The 20,304-nt window shown below is 47.6% G+C and overlaps 8 protein-coding genes across 8 annotated transcripts; 4 read left to right on the forward strand and 4 right to left on the reverse strand.

Moving 5' to 3' along the window:
* Positions 1-97: 97 nt before the first annotated feature.
* BO72DRAFT_453335 (putative LMBR1 domain protein) lies at positions 98-2,428 on the forward strand. Its single transcript, XM_040945957.1, has 3 exons — positions 98-784; positions 896-1,897; positions 2,088-2,428. Exons 1-3 carry the CDS (start codon positions 235-237, stop codon positions 2,276-2,278), a joined length of 1,743 nt encoding a protein of 580 aa, XP_040795807.1. The 5' UTR covers positions 98-234; the 3' UTR covers positions 2,279-2,428.
* Positions 2,109-3,364, reverse strand: BO72DRAFT_453337 (uncharacterized protein). The gene is made up of 4 exons (XM_040945958.1): positions 2,826-3,364; positions 2,714-2,772; positions 2,596-2,660; positions 2,109-2,540 (listed from the first exon to the last, which is right to left on the reverse strand). The coding sequence occupies exons 1-4, from the start codon at positions 3,102-3,104 to the stop codon at positions 2,482-2,484; spliced, it is 462 nt and encodes a 153-aa protein (XP_040795808.1). The 5' UTR covers positions 3,105-3,364; the 3' UTR covers positions 2,109-2,481.
* A 364-nt stretch (positions 3,365-3,728) lies between these two features.
* On the forward strand, positions 3,729-8,216 carry BO72DRAFT_481454 (putative ZIP family zinc transporter; the record flags this gene model as incomplete). Its single annotated transcript, XM_040947679.1, has 8 exons — positions 3,729-3,827; positions 3,883-4,775; positions 4,833-5,769; positions 5,804-5,808; positions 5,955-5,998; positions 6,590-6,615; positions 6,843-7,003; positions 7,066-8,216. The coding sequence occupies exons 2-8, from the start codon at positions 4,142-4,144 to the stop codon at positions 8,214-8,216; spliced, it is 2,958 nt and encodes a 985-aa protein (XP_040795809.1). The 5' UTR covers positions 3,729-3,827; positions 3,883-4,141.
* A 56-nt stretch (positions 8,217-8,272) lies between these two features.
* On the reverse strand, positions 8,273-8,778 carry BO72DRAFT_300656 (uncharacterized protein). Its single transcript, XM_040940433.1, has 2 exons — positions 8,750-8,778; positions 8,273-8,644 (listed from the first exon to the last, which is right to left on the reverse strand). The coding sequence occupies exon 2, from the start codon at positions 8,545-8,547 to the stop codon at positions 8,329-8,331; it is 219 nt and encodes a 72-aa protein (XP_040795810.1). The 5' UTR covers positions 8,548-8,644; positions 8,750-8,778; the 3' UTR covers positions 8,273-8,328.
* erg10B (acetyl-CoA C-acetyltransferase) lies at positions 8,357-10,405 on the reverse strand. The gene is made up of 5 exons (XM_040945959.1): positions 10,162-10,405; positions 10,039-10,088; positions 9,906-9,981; positions 9,353-9,842; positions 8,357-9,286 (listed from the first exon to the last, which is right to left on the reverse strand). Exons 1-5 carry the CDS (start codon positions 10,224-10,226, stop codon positions 8,768-8,770), a joined length of 1,200 nt encoding a protein of 399 aa, XP_040795811.1. The 5' UTR covers positions 10,227-10,405; the 3' UTR covers positions 8,357-8,767.
* Positions 10,406-10,488: 83 nt separating this feature from the next.
* Positions 10,489-14,164, forward strand: BO72DRAFT_441175 (116 kDa U5 small nuclear ribonucleoprotein component). Its single transcript, XM_040943473.1, has 4 exons — positions 10,489-10,882; positions 10,938-11,086; positions 11,142-13,370; positions 13,468-14,164. Exons 1-4 carry the CDS (start codon positions 10,863-10,865, stop codon positions 14,028-14,030), a joined length of 2,961 nt encoding a protein of 986 aa, XP_040795812.1. The 5' UTR covers positions 10,489-10,862; the 3' UTR covers positions 14,031-14,164.
* A 39-nt stretch (positions 14,165-14,203) lies between these two features.
* Positions 14,204-14,880, reverse strand: BO72DRAFT_391069 (iron-sulfur cluster assembly protein CIA2; the record flags this gene model as incomplete). Its single annotated transcript, XM_040941834.1, has 2 exons — positions 14,204-14,577; positions 14,646-14,880. 2 exons carry the CDS (start codon positions 14,878-14,880, stop codon positions 14,204-14,206), a joined length of 609 nt encoding a protein of 202 aa, XP_040795813.1.
* A 2,045-nt stretch (positions 14,881-16,925) lies between these two features.
* Positions 16,926-19,981, forward strand: BO72DRAFT_391081 (Zn(II)2Cys6 transcription factor; the record flags this gene model as incomplete). The annotated part of the gene is made up of 8 exons (XM_040941835.1): positions 16,926-16,980; positions 17,084-17,128; positions 17,193-17,717; positions 17,772-18,113; positions 18,185-18,466; positions 18,514-19,067; positions 19,123-19,580; positions 19,654-19,981. The coding sequence occupies 8 exons, from the start codon at positions 16,926-16,928 to the stop codon at positions 19,979-19,981; spliced, it is 2,589 nt and encodes an 862-aa protein (XP_040795814.1).
* Between the last annotated feature and the right edge of the window lie 323 nt (positions 19,982-20,304).

Here is a 20,304-nt window from a genome sequence, read left to right on the forward strand (position 1 = left end):
CGTGACGGTTCTATCAGATGATGTAAGACGCCACTGAACGGGCCTAGTCAAGTTATAGCTTTACTGACTAACCAACTCGGCTCTTTTCGCTAGATTACGGGGACGCTTGGCCTACGCTCACGTTCAGTTCAATGGTACTGTAAGTAGAACGGGCGTTGCTCGATGTGTTGACTTCTTCACTTCGATTGTCTCATAATCCGCATACATTTCATGTGAGCTACTGAACTATACCAAATGGCTTCTCTACAAATATCCCTCATTTGGGTCATATATGCCATTGCGATAGTCCTTGCGGTATTGGTAGCCTGGTTCCTCATCCACATTTATCAAGCCCCTCGAGATCGTTCGCGCGCTGTGACCTTAACTTGTATTTTTACCATCACAAGTCTTCTTGCAACTGTTCTCCTACTGCCAGTTGATGTTGCTCTGGTCTCTTCAGCGACGTCATCAAGTCTGGGCCAAAGGAAAGGTTGGGCCGCCCAAAATGATGTCGACAATGTTCTTCTTTCTTTGACTGTCGTATACTATCTACTCTATTCACTTGATGCCATCCTATGCCTTTTAGTCATCCCGTTTATTTATTTCTGGTACGAAGAGTATGATGAGGTTGCTACTGAAGCAGGTGAACAAACCTCGGCCCAACGACTCTGGGCTGCCCTCAAATATACTATACCTTTTGTCGCAATTGTGGCAGTGCTACTTCTGGTCGGCTCTCTTGTTCCTATGTCGAACGTCGAGAATGTCACTGAAAGTGAACCTCTTACGGCCTCAATGGTCGAAAATCGTATGCCCTTCGCTTCCTTTTTGAGCTTTGTTGCCCCTTGATTACCTCGAGCAAAATACTATCTTGATCTATTCCCCTTGCGAAGCTGACTCTTGACTTGCTTATATATAGGAGGCGAGCGGGCCCTTGTGTTTACAGTTGGAGTACTTATGACAATCGGAGTGCCTTTTTATGTCCTATATACGTCCACGGGCCTTGCTCTTCTCCCTCTGCAGGCAGTCAGAGTTCCGTCAGCACCGAAGGATACATGGAAAGCTGCCATCGCCATGCAGCTTGAGTCCAACAGAGAACGCCAACGCCAATTGGATCGGCGCTGCGGAGGAAATTCTGGGCTTTTGTCCTCCAAGGATCGTAGAGAATTGGATACCCTTGTTCGAGAGGAGAGGACATTAATCCGGCGCCAGCGCCTAGCAGACGAAGCACACGCGGAGCACCGAGACTGGGTCGTCAAACTGTTGCTAAAAGCAGAGGCTACATGCCGTCCATTGAGATTACTGGGCGGCATTGGCTTGTTGTTGATCGCGCTTCTTATATTGATATCCATGTTATTGACATCTATCGACAAGGCCAGCAACTCGCTCTGCAAACACCGTTGCGGATACCTCCTCAAACATATGCATATGTTCAATCCGATAGATTGGATCCTGGTTCAATCGACGAGGATATTTCCAATCGACTACATCATGTTCACGGTACTCACTTTACTTCTCGTCTCCAGCTCAGTATTCGGGATCGCTACAATAGGCATTCGATTCCTCTGGATGACAATATTTCGGATCAGAAGAGGCCATACATCTCCGCAGGCTCTTCTGCTGACAACGGTGATCTTGATGCTGACCATTTTAACACTCAACTATTCTTTGTCCATGAATGTGGCCCCGCAGTACGCATTATTTGGTTCTCAAACTTTTTGTGATCGCCCGCCAACCCCTGAAGGGCATCCAGATTGCTCAGATAACACGCAACTCATCAAACGATGTTCGGATATTGCAGAGAATACAGCTGCAAGGCAATCTTGTACGCCTAGCGTTGCTAGCACATTTGTGAATCATGTGACAACAAAGTTTCCCTTCTTTGGGGTGATACTTTTCTGGTCTCAATTCATGTTCATAGGTTTGTACACACCGCCCGTCGCTACTACCGATTGAATGGTTCGGTGAGACCTCCGGACTGGCTCAGGAGGGTTGGCAACGACCCCCCAGAGCCGGAAAGCTGGTCAAACCCGGTCAGTTGGAGGAAATAACACGATTCTACTCCCGCATCCCAGCGAGATCGATATTATTGACCTTTTTGTGTATCACAGGTTTTTATTTACTCGTTGTTGTCACGTTCATCATTCGCTCACCACGACAAGACGAGCTTTTACTTACCGAGGAAGCCGAAGTAGCCGAGGAGGAGAATCTCCTAGCGAGCACCGGAAGGCGTGGCAATACTGGGTTGGATGACACTGTACGAAGGATGGACAGGCAGGATGGCAGCAGAAATTTAGGATAACAATGCTTGTGTATCTCGTTCCAAGCAAGAGCTCAACCCAGTCATCAGAAAGCCGAGCAGCAGTGACACTTATTCGTAACATCATATGGCTAGATTCTCTTGGGTCGCCCACAAGGATGGCCCACCATTGCTGGGCAATTAGCAAAGCAGGAACAGGAGTGTGATCCAAACGACCGGGCTCGATTTTGTGGCCATGTGCATGTCTAAAGACGGTCGTCCAGCAATGCGAGAGCACTCTCAAATGCCTTGACAACATCGGTATCTAAGCCCCTGATCAGCACGGCCTCATTGACAAGAAGGTGTTATCAGGGCTATACAATGCCGCTTCTTCTTCTCCAAGCTCGCTTCGGAATTCTGAACATGTTGCATCTGGGTCTTGAATCTAAAATTGATATGTCAATATCTCACCTCTTGGAGACGAGATAGGAAGAAAACCTTTTGAAGGCTCTTGTTTCGTCGCGGGTAATAGTGGTTTGAGACCATGCCATGAAAATCTATGCAGAAATTAGAACAACACCATGTGAACACAAAGAACCACATGAACAACCTCTAGCATTCTCAAGATATGGTTCTGGAGGGCATCTTCTGCTTCTTTGTGTTGCTCCATGGCCTTGTAGAATCTGTTCTCAAGTTCTTTCCAGTTATATGCATCTAAGTTGCTGATGGGGAAAGCTTCCATTTGCACAGCTTCATGACACTCAATATGTGAGTGGACCTGCGCCTGCGAACAAGGCATTGTCAACTCCATTTCCGTGCTTGAATGTTGCATAGGGACTGGTGATATTGAGTCTAAAACCACAGTTTCAGACCAAGGTGAGGTGATCATCAAAAAGACTGTCAAGCGCAGCCGCTCAAAGATGGCAGGTTTGATCAGGAATGAGGTTGGAGGGAAACAAAAGGAAGGAAGGGGAAGCGGTCAGCTTCCAATAGGTATACTGCTGACACCTAAGTTATAATACTTCTACATAAGTCTCTTTGTGGTTTCATGGGCAGTATCTATAAGAGAGAGACATAGATACCAGACTCGATTTTTAGGGATGAAATTGTGGGTGCTCATATAAAATCAGCTTCGTTCAGCTATAAAATGGTCAGATGGTAATTATGATTATACCTATGAAGTGGTAGTATGTTTTACAGGTGATAAATGCTATTAAGACTTACTGTAATTTTAATACTTCATGAAAACTTTCTATGATGGGCGGTAAGTTAGAGCCTTTGAGTACTGTATTCTCTGTACTCTTACATACAGATACATAATAAAATAAGTAATAATGATATTGATATAGACTAATAATTATGACAAAAGCAATAAAACAAGACTTGCTTATAGAACACTTCAACAGCAATATCTTCAGCTACTAAAAACCCTAATAATCACTGATAACTATATCTCCTGATGTAAGAAGATTCCAACGCAGAGACTTGTGCTTTGAGTACAACAACAGCGCCATTAGAATTCCAGCCAGGGCCAATAGCCATCCTCTTTACAGGTAACTTGAGATTGCTACTGTGGTTCCCGATCTTCAGTCTGAGGTATTGTACGGAATGGGTACGGTAATTGATCTAAGCTTCGGCTTTTGCGTTAACTAACTAACTCGACTTAGCAAGTGACGTAAGCTGGAGCAAACCGTTCTTCCCTTTGGGACTGACTGACTACTGCCTGTCAACTTACCTCTGCGGCTCTATGTGATCGCCACTAGACTTCGACAAGTCATGAGGGATCTGTTCCCTCCAAGTCGGCACGCATGGGTATTATATCAGAGAACTTGACTTATAGCCATTTACTTAAAAGCTATCGCAAGACAGAACCACACCAGTGTCACCCTCAATGTTCAGCCTTCCTAAGAATCGGAGTTTCTTGAAATGAGCTGTCACATATGTTCCCGCCCTCCGACTTCAAACCTACGGTGCATCTGTTCCACATGTGCTCGCAATCGGCTCTACCAGCTACGGATCGAGTATTCCGAACTGCTACTTGAGAAGGAGTCTATAAAACAACAAATCGAGGCTGCAGTGTTACTGAGCAAGCTAGGCGAAGACCCGACGGAAAATGAGAGCATCTCGGATGTCTGCCTCGATGGAGTGTTTCCGTCCTGGGTTTCACGGAGGATCGTTGAAAAGGAAGCTGGGTCATCCGCGAAAGTGACACTTCTTACAAACCACATCGAGGGGCTAGTTGGTGATATCAGAGAAAAAAGACTTGAAATCTCCCGCCGCAGGGTATCTTTAGCACGGCGGCAATCGGACGCAGAATCTGCAAACTATCAGCTTTTCGAGCGAGAGACAGCAATCCTGGCCAGTATTCAGAACAGTATTAAAAGGACTGATCATCTCTGGCACTCGCTTCACAGCAAGACCACAGAAGCACGGATATTTCTGTGCCGAGAAGCAGCCAACCTCTACGATTTGCGACAGGGGGTGAAAAGGGTTGACGGTGCAGTACGAGAGACCTATACAATCGGCGGTATGCACTTGGTCGATCTCAGGCATATGAATGGAAAGTATACCCTGGGGTAATGGCTTGATATGTTTAATTTATTAATTCTTCAAGTAGGCATCTCACCAGCCCATATCTCAACGGCACTCTCATATATCGCACAACTACTTGTCCTCGTCTCCCACTATCTATCTCTAAGACTTCCAGCAGAAATTACGCTCCCTCACCGGAATTATCCTTTGCCAACTATATTTGCGCCCTCTGCATCGTACCTTCTAAGGGATGTAGGCTCGAAGTTGCCTTCTGCACAGCAGCCAGCGCCTGATCCAATGGAACCTCAGCGACTTGACTCACACCGTCTGTCTCGGCCAAGGCCTTTGTCCATCGACAAAAGTCTTCCCAGATTAGCGAAGGAGGATCCTGGCACATACGCCCTCTTTCTCGAAGGAGCGACATTGCTGGCTTGGAATGTTGCTTGGCTTTGCCGCACCCAGGGGCTCAATTCAATGTCAGAGTCTTGGGAAGAAATCTGCGACATGGGAAAAAATCTATGGCAATTGCTTGTGGCACCTCCCGCGCAGCAATCAACGCTAATGAGAGCGTTTGCTGGTCGAGATATTCACGTAAAGGTGAAGACATCCAAAGTCTCACCTAAGACTAGTATTCAACGAACCGTGTCATTCCCTATGCTGGGACACTATTCGCACGGCACTGCGCATTCATTTCTGGGTGCTGCCGAAGGTGCAGAGTTTATGCGCACTTGGAGGCTTCCATCTCCGACCAGAGTCATAGATAAGCTGAAGTCGACATTGATGGGAGAATTGGCGAGTGCAGAATGGGAGTTACTCGAAAGGCGCGAGTTGGATGACATGGCTCATGGCCGAAGCAGTTCCGTGTCTCAATCTTCTTCTATCATTCCCGTTAGTACCTACAAAATGGGATCTGTCGACGCAGATGCAGTCTCGGAAACATGTGATCTGGAGGTTTCAAGTGGTGCTGGCAACACTTCCCGCTTGAAAGGCATGAGTGGCTGGACCAAGCTGAGAAGCAGATAGTATATCCATGATGGAAGCCAATAAGCATTCAAGTTCAAGTACAAATATCGGTATCATATATGTTTGTAAATCGAGAAGCATAGAGCAGTGGCTAGAGTAACGTGACTTTTACCTTTAGAAGTGTTTGCACCCCCCTCTTTCAGATGACTCATCAATTGTCTAAACAAGACTACCTACCTAGTAGCAACACCTTCATACTGCGGGCAGAATCACGGTGAGGTGCTCTTGGTCATACAGATTATTATAGAATAGCGACCAGGTAGACAGTGCATAGGTGAAACGTTTCTGAACCAACTATTTTGGGGCAAGGGGTCTTCCGAACTCATTTCATCCCACTATACTCCGTACGGGGTAGATCTAAACTAATAATCTTAAGTCATGATGGCCTAGTACCAGTGCCAAAACTTCCTACCTTAATATGGTACATGTGATACTATTATTGAATCTGATTGGAATTACGTACTCCGGCAGGATCTTGAGACTTTGCTGACGCCGCGTAGCTAATTATAGCAACAATAGTACATACGTACTCCGTACTCCGTACTCCGTACCCATAGGTCCGCGGTATGTAACTTAATGTGATTACTTAGTCTATTTGGGCCAGTATTATATAATCAGGCTGGGAAGATAAGATGATCAGAAAGTAAACTCGTTTTCACCGAGTAATTCCGACACCAATCCTGCACAATGTGCCTTTGATACGAAGGTTGAAACCAACTTCATATGCCCTTTCCTAGGCAGGTCACTTGGAGCGTCCGTTAATCAGCTGGACATCGTTTTTGTCGTCCCTCACTTTTACTCGAGACCTTGCCGAAGCAGACGGCACGCCCAAAGTCTGCCATAAGGTCATGGATATAGCGGAAGTCGGAATTTCCACGGGCTTTAGACAAGAATGAACCCAACTTCATCATGGGAGCAGGCTAATATCAGCCATATCAGTGAGTCATAGTACACCCTATAAGCAAAGTGAGATTAATCGAGCACCACGACGAAATTGTCATTGCATGTTGTTGCGTTTCCTGAATAGCAATTAATAGACATTTGCTAATGTCGCAGGCTTCAGAAATGCCAGTTTGTTGATTGCGAGTATTCCTGATACTCTTCTACGGGCCGAAATAGCACGGCGAACCTCAAATGACAGTGCTGCAACCTGTGGCTCAAAAGAACGAGGTGCTTATAACACTCCAATTCATGTCCTAGCACTTTTTCTTATACTTGTGTTAAGCACACTTGGTATGTCTTATCTTCTTGTGCAGTACAGTCCAAATCCCAGGGTCTAATACCACAGATACAAGCTTGTTCATTCCCTGTACTTGCCCGCCGATTCCCCCGTTTACCAATACCGCGTCGATTTCTTTTTATATCTAGGCATTTTGGAACAGGAGTTTTGATTGCCACTGCCTTTGTCCATTTGCTGCCCACGGCATTCATTTCCTTGACTGACCCCTGTCTTCCTCGCTTTTGGAGTGAAACATACCGTGCCATGGCTGGATTTGTCGCCATGATATCGGTCTTTGTTGTTGTGCTTGTGGAAATGTTCTTCGCCCTAAAAGGGGCAGGTCATGTTCACGGGAGTGAATACGACAAGCTAATGAATGATGTCGGTATAGACTTGGCAAGTAGGGGTCTGCATGATGACTTAGAGAACGAACACGAGCCCGGAGGTCATGTTTATCTTGGTAGGCTTGAGGCGTATCATAGCACAGACGCGGTACCACCATCGTCAATTTCTAATATCGGAACCTCAACCAACGAGCCTACTCTGTCTAGCACTCTACGGCTTACTGAGTTGAGTGATGGTATAGACTTTGCCCGGCCACACCATCACGCTACTTCTCCTTTGGGTAGGAAGAGTGATCAAATGCATCGGCGCTCATCTTCTAGCGACCGACAAACTCGCGCTGATCTGCACCAAAGGACGAACATGGAATCATCTAGACATAATCCGCAGCGACAGCTACTGCAATGTCTACTGCTGGAGGCGGGGATTCTTTTTCATAGCATTTTTATTGGGATGGCCCTTAGTGTTGCCACCGGTACTTCATTCATTGTCCTCCTCGTCGCGATCTGCTTTCATCAGACGTTCGAGGGGTTTGCTCTGGGCTCAAGAATTGCGTCGCTCATTCCAGACCTCTTTGCCCCGTCTTCCATGAAACCATGGCTGATGTCTCTCGCCTACGGAACTACCACCCCTATCGGACAAGCCATCGGCCTCATACTGCATAATTTCTATGACCCAGCAAGCACTACGGGGCTACTTATGGTTGGGATCACGAATGCCATCAGCAGTGGTCTTCTATTGTTCGCAGGTCTTGTTGAACTTCTGGCAGAAGATTTTTTAAGTGAAACCAGTTACGCAACACTTAGAGGAAGGAGACGCATCGAGGCCTGTGTTGCAGTGCTGGCTGGAGCTTTATTGATGGCGGTCGTTGGCGCATTCGCTTAAGTAGTTAGGTTTCATCCTCAAGGACTCATGTCAGCTTACTCTCGAGTACGTAGTCACTTTTTCCACTGAATATTGAGACACAGGTTAGAGTCTGGTTTCCCATCAAACTCATCTAGCACCTATTGGATGAAACAGAGTGAAACAGGTCAATACATTCGGTTCTCGCGACACTCGTCGGTGCTAGCCATATTCTCTGATCCTTTTCCACTGCACCATATTTCCTAGATCTCTTTGAGCTATGTGTTCCCATAATTCTTTCGAGAGGTCCTTGCGTGGTCCAACATAGGATAGTGATCCAGGCAAGGCCATGGCCTGTATAACTTTTGGACATAGCTTCCACACTACGGCCTTTAATGTCAGAGAATTAGGCAGAAATGCTTAAGGATTGTTTTCTTCGGAAACAAACGTTGCTATATGACGTCTAGCATCTTGAAACCAACATTTGGCGGGAGAATAAATTGTTAGCAGACCACTCGTAAGGGGCTCGTCGGTCTCCTTCTGAACAAGAATGGCCATGAGCTCAAGTAGCTCACCAATTGCGCTTCCGAACATTAGACAAGAGATTCCACAACCATGGCGCTCGCGCCACCACCTCCATTACAAATTCCCACACAGCCAATCTTGCCGTTCCGAGCTTTAAGAACACCAAGCAAGGTAGTCAAGATACGGGCACCGCTGGCACCGATGGGATGACCGATAGCAACAGCACCGCCATGAATGTTGACCTTCTCTTCGGGAATGTTGAGCAATTTCATGTTGGCCAGAGCAACCACGCTGAATGCCTCATTGATCTCAAAGGCATCCACAGCATCCTGGGCAACACCTGCATGTTTGAGTGCCTTGGGAATTGCGAGAGCGGGTGCAGTGGTGAATTTACTAGGTTGGTGAGCGGCATCTCCCCATCCAAGGATTTTAGCAACGGGTTTGAGGTTAAGCTCTTTAACCTTTGCTTCAGAAACCAAAACGACAGCTGCGGCCCCGTCATTCAAAGGGGAGGAGTTAGGGGCTGTCACGGTTCCCGACCCAGGAATGAAAGCAGGCTTGATAGCCCGAAGCTTATCAGGATTAAGCTAGAAGGGAGAAAAGATACAACATCAGCCCGTGTGTGTACAAAAAAGCATTCTGTGAGAACCTACATTCTTCGGCTCCTCATCCTGGGACACCGTGACACCCGGCTTGCCCCTGAATCCAGGCAATTCGATAGGTGCAATCTCGTCATCGAAAAGACCGGCTTTCTGTGCAGCCTGAGCTTTTTCGTAGGTCCGGATAGCATAGTTATCCTGCTGTTCCCGGCTCAAATCGTGGTCTTGTGCACATTCTTCGGCTTGCAAACCCATAAGTTCCTGCTTGCCTGCATCGGTCAGGCCGTCTTTCATGATGCCATCCACCAGATTTTGATGGCCATATTTGGCCCCAGTGCGAAGATTTGGGAGATAGTGTGGGGCATTCGACATGGACTCGGCGCCACCGGCCACAACAACATCCGCGTTACCGGTCATGATTGTTTGGGCTCCAAGAATAACTGCCTTCAGACCAGATGCGCAAACCTTGTTGACCGTGGTACACACCGTAGACTCTTCAAGTCCAGCCCCAAGAGCACACTGTCTAGCGGGATTCTGACCAACGCTAGTAAGGACGTGTTAGAAGACCACTCATGAGCAGAGGCAATCTAAGTGGGAAGTAGCTCACTTTGCAGAGAGAACGTTGCCGAAGAATACTTCCTGAACATCCGATGGGTTAATACCATCGGCTTTGTTAAGGGCCGCTAATCATGAGTCCTGTCAGTTTCGGCACCGAGACTGGAGTAACTGGTATGTCAGACCTTTGATCGCATGGGAGCCCAGCTGCGGGGCAGTCTGGCTTGATAAAGAACTATGTAAAAGATAAGAGTGTGTGAGTTGAGGTTCAACCATTGTACATTAATGGTATCCTGGTGAAGACTCACCCCAAAAATGAGCCCACAGGGGTCCGCACGGCCGAAACAATATAAACAGGAGGAAGCGAAGACATGATGTACAGTTTTACCGTGCAGGTTACAATCCGGAGAAGAGGAAAATCTGTGCTGACTAGACAGTGAGCTAAATTCAGTGAAATACCAGACCTTTAGGGACTGCTGAAAGGAGAGCAAAGAAAGTGAGTCTGTAGGGGTAAATATGAAATGTCAAGCGGGATCGGTGAGACAAACGGAAACTCTTCACCTTGTACGGAGCACCCCACTTACTCCTGCCCAAGCGTAACTTAGCGGCCAGCATCGGACGGGCTTTCGGGGAGGGGCGGGCCAACGGACAAACGTACCACTTACGGAGGGATCAAGCAAAGCAGGACGCCAAGCTCGGGCCGGGATTTGCCTCGTACGTATCAATCTAGGCACAACCTCAACAGCTCGATAGCAGGGAAGCAGAAGGACGGAGTGGAGTCCCTTAACAAGAACAAAATCACATCATAAAGAAAGGCAAAAACAAAACAAGAAAGGGAACCTGACGTCAAACTCAACCGAGGAGCGCTCAAGGCCAGACAAAATAAAAGATTGGCTGATCGTCCCAATCAACATCCCCGAAAAAGAAATGCACTGTCAGTATCAACACTGCTAACTTTTTTGTGAATCTTGCGAGACAGTCTGTCTTCCGACTATAGATTGATATCGCAATGGACGATCTTTACGATGAGTAGGTCCCTGATATTCACTCCTTCTAGATATGCAGCTGACGGATAACTTCCCAGATTTGGCAACTATATTGGTGAAGTGGGAGAATCGGATGAGGAATCTGCTCTCAATGAAGGTGCTGAGCCCCAAGCATTCCAATTTGAGGAGGCTTTCGCGGGCGATGAAGAGGGGGAAGCCAGTGAGCATCAGTTGATGGAAGTGGATGGTACGTGTTTACCCGGTTCGCAATTGAAGCACCATCGTACTAAGCCGTCTATTAGAAGGTCCCTCAAATGCCGTCATCCTTCATGAAGATAAACAGTATTACCCGAGTGCCCAGCAAGTGTACGGGGAGGATGTTGAAACCCTTGTTCAAGAGGAGGACGCACAGCCTCTCTCTGAGCCTATAATTGCGCCCGTCCAACAAAAGAAATTCGCAATCGAAGAAGCTGAGCTGCCGCAGGTCCATTACTCCAGAGAGTTCATGATGGATTTGCTCAATTTCCCTGAGCAGATAAGGAACATAGCAGTTGTCGGTCATCTACATCACGGCAAGACAGCTTTTATGGACATGCTTGTTACGCAGACCCATGATTTAGCTGATCGTCTGGAGAAACGAGCCGGCAGACGAAAGGAGGAGCAGCTTCGATATACCGATGTGCACTTTCTTGAAAGAGAAAGGGGTATTTCTATCAAAATGGCGCCTATGAGCTTGGTCCTCCAGGGCACAAGAGGCAAATCCCATCTTTTCAACATTCTTGACACTCCGGGTCATGTGAATTTTGTCGATGAAGTGGCGGCCGCATGTCGACTAGCTGACGGTGTCGTGCTCGTAGTCGACGTTGTCGAAGGCGTGCAAGCGAATACCGAGCAGATCATCAAGCATGCTATACTCGAAGATCTTCCACTCACGCTGGTGCTAAACAAAATGGATCGGTTGATACTTGAGCTCAAAATACCTCCTAATGATGCTTACTTCAAATTGAAGCACGTGGTTGAGGAGGTAAACACTATCATCGAGAATATTTTACCGGGCCAAGGTGAAAAGAGGCGACTCAGCCCGGAACGCGGCAATGTTTCTTTCGCGTGCGCTTCCATGGGATGGTGCTTCACCTTGCATTCGTTTGCCAAGATGTATTCAGAGACCTACCCTCAGGTTGAGTCATCTGACCTCAGTTTACGTCTGTGGGGCGATATCTTCTACAATCCTAGAAGTCGAAAATTTACCCGGAAAGGATTGGAGGACGAATCAAAGAGGACATTTGTCAAGTTTGTTCTGGAGCCCATCTACAAGCTTTACTCGCACACGTTAAGCGAAAGTCCCGAAGACCTTAAGGTTACGCTGGCTAGTGTCGGTGTTGATATTAAACCGTCGCAGTTGAGATCTGACGCGAAAGCCCTACTTCGCCTGGTTTGTGATCAATTCTTTGGCGCTGCAACGGGATTCGTGGACATGGTACTCCAGCACATACCCTCCCCTGCAGACGGTGCACAAAAGAAGCTGGAGCGGTATTACACAGGACCCTTGGATACAAAGATTGCAGCAGCAATGGCTGCGTGTGACCCTGATGGCCCACTTGTTGTGCATGTCACCAAGCTCTTTACTAGTACGGATGCGTCGAAATTTCACGCTTTCGGGAGAATTATGAGTGGCACGGTCTGCCCCAGTCAACAGGTTCGTGTACTTGGTGAAGGCTATACTCCCGAAGATGAGGAAGACATGGTAGTTGCAACGATTTCCGACACTTGGATTGCGGAAACGGCATACAGCATCCCCACAACTGGAGTTCCTGCTGGCAACCTAGTTCTTCTTGGAGGCGTGGACAATTCCATTGCGAAGACAGCGACTCTAGTGCCACTTCAGCTCGAAGATCACGAAGATGCCTACATTTTCAGCCCAATCCGGCACATGACTGAATCTGTATTCAAGGTCGCTGTCGAGCCCGTCAACCCATCTGAATTGCCTAAGATGCTTGATGGTCTTCGTAAGGTGAACAAAAGCTACCCCTTGGTCTCAACTAAAGTAGAGGAATCTGGTGAACACGTGCTTTTAGGCACTGGCGAGCTCTATATGGACTGTGTGCTTCATGATCTTCGGAGGTTATTCTCAGAGATGGAAATCAAAGTCTCAGATCCTGTTACCCGCTTTTGCGAAACCGTTGTTGAAACATCAGCCATCATGTGCTATTCTATCACTCCAAACAAGAAGAACAAGATCACGATGATTGCCGAACCCTTGGATGATGGGATTGCCGAGGATATCGAGAGCGGCAGAGTTAGTATCAAGGATCCAATCCGCAAAGTGGCTCGCTTCTTCGAAGACAAGTACGAATGGGATAAGCTGGCAGCGCGAAGCATCTGGGCATTTGGCCCAGATGAAATGGGTCCAAACGTTCTGCAGGATGATACCTTGCCTTCTCAAGTTGACAAAAAGCTCCTCAGCAGTGTTAGGGATTCCATTACCCAGGGCTTCAGCTGGGGCACGAGGGAAGGGCCTCTGTGTGAAGAACGTGAGTCTTTTCCTTTTTGTGCTTCTTCGCTACCACTATTGTATACTGGTGTATATGGAGAAGATTAAAATTTCAAATAGCTAACTGCTGTTCATAGCGATCCGCAACACGCGTTTCAGGCTCACGGATGTCTCGCTTGCTGATCAGGCGATCTACAGAGGAGGTGGTCAGATCATTCCCACCTCCCGGCGGGCCATCTACTCCTCTTTCTTGATGGCATCTCCACGTTTGATGGAACCCATATACTCTTGCACAATGACGGGGCCCGCAGACGCCGTCGCCTCGGTGTATACGGTCCTCTCTCGAAGAAGGGGGCACGTACTTTCCGATGGGCCGATTGCAGGGACGCCGCTTTATTCCGTTCGCGGCTTGGTACCAGTGATAGATTCTTTCGGGTTTGAGACAGATCTTAGGATCCATACACAGGGTCAAGCAGCCGTGAGTCTTGTCTTTGACAAATGGAGCGTCGTCCCGGGAGATCCGCTCGATCGTGAAGTCAAGGTTAAGCCGTTGGAGATGGCTCCTGCCATGGCCACCGCCCGCGACTTTGTGCTAAAGACTAGAAGGCGTAAAGGTCTGGCAGAGGATGTTACAGTGAGCAAATTCTTGGAGCCAGAACTTTGGAAGGGATTAAAGGAAAGTGGAGTTCTAGACTCGTGAAAGACATCGTCATGATGATGTTGATTGGAATTACCTGTTGAATATTTTACTTGAAAATCATCTGTAGAATACTACAGATTCACTCATACGAATACCGTGCATTGTATGTAACCCACAAAAATATAAACAATTGCAGTTCAAGAGACATTAAATGATCATGACGTCCACTTAAATCATCGGCACGTTTCGAGCATGTTTGCAATAACACCCATAAGTGTTCCATTTTCCAACGCAGCAGCAACTCTTTCTTTATCAGCTAATTGTTTGTTCACCTCATCAGCTGTGCTATGAGAGCCTTCTTTAATTCGCACATCCACGCGAAACCGTGGCGGGAGTGATTGCTCAAGCCGAACACGTACACCGAGGCCTATTACTGTAGCAAGGCTGCAATGTGTGATCGTTGGTGTTATAAGAACAGATACTGTCCGAAGAGATGAGTCAGGCACATCGGGGAGTGTTGGCTTTATAGCAATATCTGGAAGTGATACAACGGCCAGTGCTCCTAGAGATATCGGATGCTCTGGATCGGAAATTGACGATATGAGATCTGACGGCCACAATCTAGTCAACCCCTTTTCTGGCACACGCAGAGACCAGAGGAAGCAAATAGCTCACCATAAATTTCTTGCTCATCAATCGGCTCTTCTCGCTCCTCTTCTTCGTCGCTAGAATCAGAAGATGAGTGTAGAGCGGTGGGCCAATCACTTGAATATGCAGACGGTGGAAAGATTGATGCAAGATTCTCGGCTCTGTCTGTGCCTGCCTTGCTCAATGTAGCCGAACCCAATCGAGTGGGGAGATCGGCAACATTCAATATGGTCGGGTTTGAATTCTGCACCTCGGACGCCATGTTTTCTGTGACTCCGGGATCCTTGAAGCAAGAAGCAAGAAGCGCGTGCGGAGTTAGATCTCTCCGCGAAGGTATTGAGTACAATACATCATCGACAAGCCGTGGAACAATGATGGCCCGAGTACCAGAGCCAATTGTTGGCAGGGCCGGGTAGACCAGCTATTTCCTCGGACAAGCTGCGTGCCAGCAGCAGCGTTCACCTCGTACTAGTTATGCTTTCAAGGGGGAAAAGCCATGTGCCAACTAAAGTACCTAACACTAGCTCTGATGTAAAGCAGGGTACGGGGTCTTTCTTTCCGTGTACTGGTATCACTGGCCAAAGCCGTGATTCACCAGATAAGTACCACAACACTGTCCTAAGGAATACGAGAGATTCCAGTGCTATCAGTGGAGCGCTGTGAATTCAAGCCAAAATCCTTGCATCGTAGCATGGGGACTCGAGATCTGCTTTAATTATATGCCAGACCACTTACGGAGTACTCCGTACTCATGCCCGACATGCGATAGCCATGGTGGTGATCATCGGACGTGTAAGGATTTATGTACAGGATGACTGCACATAGAAAAGGTATGATAATGCTAATGATGCTTCTCAAAGTCCTCTGGGTAATCAAGGGGGCCAACAAGCCTCTAGACACAACCTTGTGGATAAAATGACTACTATGTACTGGACCTACTACAGTATGTACGTGGATAGTGCCGCCTAGAAGATCGCGGCGGCAACACAACCTGATGACCTAACCAAGGTGGTAGGTAAGTTAACTTAACATGGATTCCTGCCGTAACTCCTCCAGCCCAGTTCAGAGAGTGTTCCTGTGCCTTAGCTGCAAAGACATTATTGCCTCAGTGGGTTTCCTCAATGCACTCAGGGCTTTGATCATATCTCTTTTGCCCCTTTACTGATAAACTGTGACCTCCATGGATTAGCTAAATTACCTGTCATTTATTCGTCCGATCACATCCGCATTGTGCTCGCATTTCATGGGTGAATCTAGATGGTGACCGTCAAATCAGGGTGTGATGCGCCAATACTCACTTCCTTGTCTAGTCAAATATTCACTGGCAGGTCAAATCTACTGGTAGTTTCCACTACAATGCAGACTGGATAACCCTTCATACCCCTCGATACAAGGTAAGTACCCTTGCCTCTTCTCACCCCCTCCCCCGCCCTTCACCATTTCTCCATTTGTGTCCGCTCTCGCTCCGCTCTCGCGCCCCTCTCCACCTCCTTCTGTTATGGCAATCATCACAGCCTCTCCGGCAGCCACGTAGTTAATACCCATCTTCTGGGCATCTCTGGTCGTTTTCATGTTCCTTGTTTCCTATGCCAGCGGGCTACTTCTGTTCGTCTCGCTGTGTTCCATTCAGCTCCTTGTCTTCTGTCAGGCGTCATGTTCTTTACCGAGCGGCGCATGTCTCAAAATAAAACTGACATCTCATAGTTCACGGATGCAGCTTCTTTCTATTCACTCGAAATATCTCTGGGCTGCGAATTACTTGTCTGACTTTCATTCATATTTGTCCGGATTTCGATTCATCTTTGGGTCCGTACTTACGCTGTGACATCCTGGTGCCGACTTGCAACATTTGTCCGGGTCAGTCTATACTGCGAAACAACAAGAGCTTTTTGAATACCTCATTATTGCACCTATAATCTTGCATGTTCGAGCGTATGCATGATCGAATCCGTGGAGTGCATCGTCTTCACCAGCAAGCAGCCTTCGATATAGAGATACTACTTCCCGCTCAGCTTTAGTGACACGGCTCTTCCATGGCATATAATTCACAGCCATAAAAGGGGCTGCTTTGATCGCAATATTTTCAGTGTCAGGCAAAGCGATCAGTTTCGCTCTGCTTCCCCTGCAGTTCTGTCTCAGGCGCTCTCCGTCGGCCGCATTGTCTAATACATTTCGAGTCATCCGGACAAGGCAGGCCTTACGGACATCCTCCAAAAATAGTTGGCAGCAGCGCCCGTTATATGCCGTTCACGAGCTGGCCTTGGCTTCATTCCGAGCTACTTTAGTGACTTTTTCAAGTGCGCCAATATGCAGAGCTATTCATTCGCAACACCCGTTGGTGCCCCAAGAGAAGGGCAAAAAAGTAGGTTTTCTCCGCATTGCATATTTTGAAGTCTTTGCCACCTCATCCATCCTCGCACATCTTAGTCATTTGCTTTTTCAAGTTGTTGATGGCTTGTATGCAGATTATGTCTTTGTCGATGAACATAATCGGCATAAAAGACTCAAAGGTACGCTGTGAAGCTATTTTCTCAAAACCTCGCAGCCAATTGAGACTAAACACTATATCAATAGTCATGCGAGCCTGCAATGGTTGTAGGAAGCGGAAAATCAAATGTGATGCTGCCACGACCAATACATGGCCATGCTCAGCATGTACCCGCTTGAAACTTGTATGCGTCCCCCCCACGATTGGGCAAGACAACGAATATTTTGCTGGGCACGGTATCGAGCCAAACTCCGGAGGTTCTCTATCAACGTCTAATGCACCAGAATCTTCGGTTTCCTCGTTTGCAGTATCGCAAGCCTTCAGAGATAGCGGACAACATCCTGCAGGGCACATGAATTCTTATCACGATGAACTCGGTGTCTATACACAATTTGCGCAGCCCACTTCTAGTCAGTCGGCCGCTTACGACCTACGGTCGTCGCATGTGCCTGTATCGCATGACTCCTATCAGCAACCACAAAGCTTCACAGGTGGCCATGCGCAGACGCTAGGCGCTACGGAAAGGGACGTTTTTAGCGAACATGACCCGTCAACTGCGGAGAATCTGAGTGAAGTTCTCGGCGAGCTCAGGATAGATGAGACCGGCATTGGTAAGCATTATACAGCCTAGCAACTGTTACAACCGGTAGCTTACGGCCACGCAGCGCCATACATCAGACAGCAAAGAAAGGAGAGAGCCGAGTCAGAAATCCCAACTCAGGATGATGCGGACGAGAAGCTCCCTCCTCTCAGTACTGGTGCCGGTTCCACCATACGTATTCCACCTGAGCTTATGCCGTCAGATGATGAGGTCATGAAATATCTCAAGATCTACTTCGATGACATACACCCTTATGTTCCGGTTGTTCATAGGTCCCATCTGTACTTCCAGTGGCAGCATGAACGGAGCTCAATCTCACCGTTGTTACTCGAGGCCATGTTTGCATGCGCTGGAAGGTTGTCGGATGATCCAGCTCAGGGAGCCCAATGGCTAGCGTTAGCAAATAGTGAGCCAGTGTAGCCCCTCTCTGCAGCCTGTCAAGGATCCTCTTGTTCTAATACCAACCTCTTATTCCAGGACACGAATCCAGCTTCATGGATGAGCCGCGGCTGAGCACAATTCAGGCATTACTCTTACTTCTCAAGGCTCGAGAATCACGGCCCAAAAAAGGCTATTACTACCGCTCATGGCAAACAGTCAAGACTATTGTCTCGATGGCCAAAGATTTGGATATACATGAGCATAATAACATTCATGTGGAGGAACGACGCTGTGATTTGAATCCTGTCGAGTGCTTGGTGCAAACAAGGGTGTGGCAAGCCCTCCTAGTCGTCGAGGTCATGATCGGTGCTCCTCAGGGTATGTCGTTAAGTCTTTCGTGGTTCGTAGGATACTGACATTGCCAGGCCGCTCGGATTATGGTGTCGACCCGAGCACTGTGAACATGAGTCCGACACTGGATATTAGGGGTCTTGATGAATTTGAGATTGATCGATCTAGGCAGTATGCGTATTTTGTTAAGAACGCATCCCATATTCGCATCATTGCGGACATATACCACAAGATCAAGAAGCAAAAAGACTGGGGAGCGAACCCTAAATTTGTCGAGAAGAACCCTTTATTCACTGACTGGCTTCAGAGTCTGCCTCCTGATCTACAAGTGAATTATCCGCCTGATGGCTCACCTCCTTGGATTCCCTCCCATTTCGTTGGGAACATGCATTCCCATTGCCATCTTGGGATTATTCTGCTACATCGGCCTCAGCTACTCGCGTCAAAATCTTTCACTGCCGGGGGAGGCTGGAAGATGCATATGGCGTTGTGTTATTCTTCTGCCAAGTACTTATGTAGACTACAGGAAGCCATTCTGAATCGCTTTGGCCTATCTGGCCTTCTTTTCATGCAACGGGGCATAAATTTCACAATCTACACTGTCCTTACCTGCACAATGCTACACCTTGTGAGTCACAACACTCTTTTCTCAATCGCTGGGGCTATCGCTAACCGTTCTCTAGGTCGCTATAACATCACCAGATCCTAATTTCCATACAGACGCCAGGGAGTATTTCACTCGACACATGAGGATCCTTGAGCGATGCTCGACTGCTTGGCCCATGCCAGAATTACAAGCACAAATAGATTCATTGCGTTTCGCATTTTCTGCTGATGTCCATCGACCATTCGAACTGAAGGCAACCTTCCCGTACGGCAGCCCATCCGAGCCATACCACCCAAGCCCACCGCTCGATCCGAGCTACGGTACTCAACTGAATCAATCCTCCAATTTTCCGAATAGAGTGGGTCATGCAGCATATCAAATTACCCCTCCAGTGTCTACTGTTACTGAGGTGTCAAAGTCGGATTCATCTCAGCTTCAGCCGTTGGGATTAATCCCGTCCCAGTCGATTTCGAGCCACAGTATAGATGCGCCTTTGGTCGATGAGAGTAGTTGGGATCCCACTCGTATCATCAAGTAAGAGTGAATCCCTTACCGTTTTATCTCATCTGTCGCAATTATCACTAACACACACCTAATTTCAATGAAGCCAATGGGACATGGCATTCTCTATTGGGCCACCCACGGTCAATACCAATTCCCCGCCTATGGCCATGAGTAATCATCCGCAGGCAATGCAGTCAACTATTGCAGGTCAATTTCCGGTCCAATATAGCACACCGACTACGAAAGTTGGCCCAATCGCCCCCTCTCACCCATTACCACAAGCTCAATTTACAGGGCAACAAGTACTTTTTACTGCACGTGACTGGCAACAGAGCGTTGCCAGCGTGTATGACCCTAACGGGTTAAAAAGACGCTGGAATTATTCTCTCGACTTGGGCACAGAGGAAGTTTCCAAACGACAACATTCATGAGCTTTATGAGATTCTTCTTGCCTATGATAGCACCAGTTATCTTCATGTTCAGCTGCTTCTGCATGCGATTGGTGCCTACTGGTTGGTATTGGTTCAGCAGATCACTTATTTCTTCCATGCACGTCCTTTTACTTTGCCATAAATACTGTCGAGAGTGCTTGTTTCACAGCTCTGATCTCTATACCCTCTATACGTACACTTGCACGGTATCATGCACAATCACTGACAACGGGGACAAAGCATATCATTTACACCTTTGGTGGTCTGAAACGACATTCTTCATGAGCGTAGATGCTCTAGTGTCCTCCCATCTGCAACAATAG

Source organism: Aspergillus fijiensis (assembly GCF_003184825.1).
Source record: "Aspergillus fijiensis CBS 313.89 unplaced genomic scaffold BO72scaffold_89, whole genome shotgun sequence".
Taxonomy (NCBI): domain Eukaryota; kingdom Fungi; phylum Ascomycota; class Eurotiomycetes; order Eurotiales; family Aspergillaceae; genus Aspergillus; species Aspergillus fijiensis.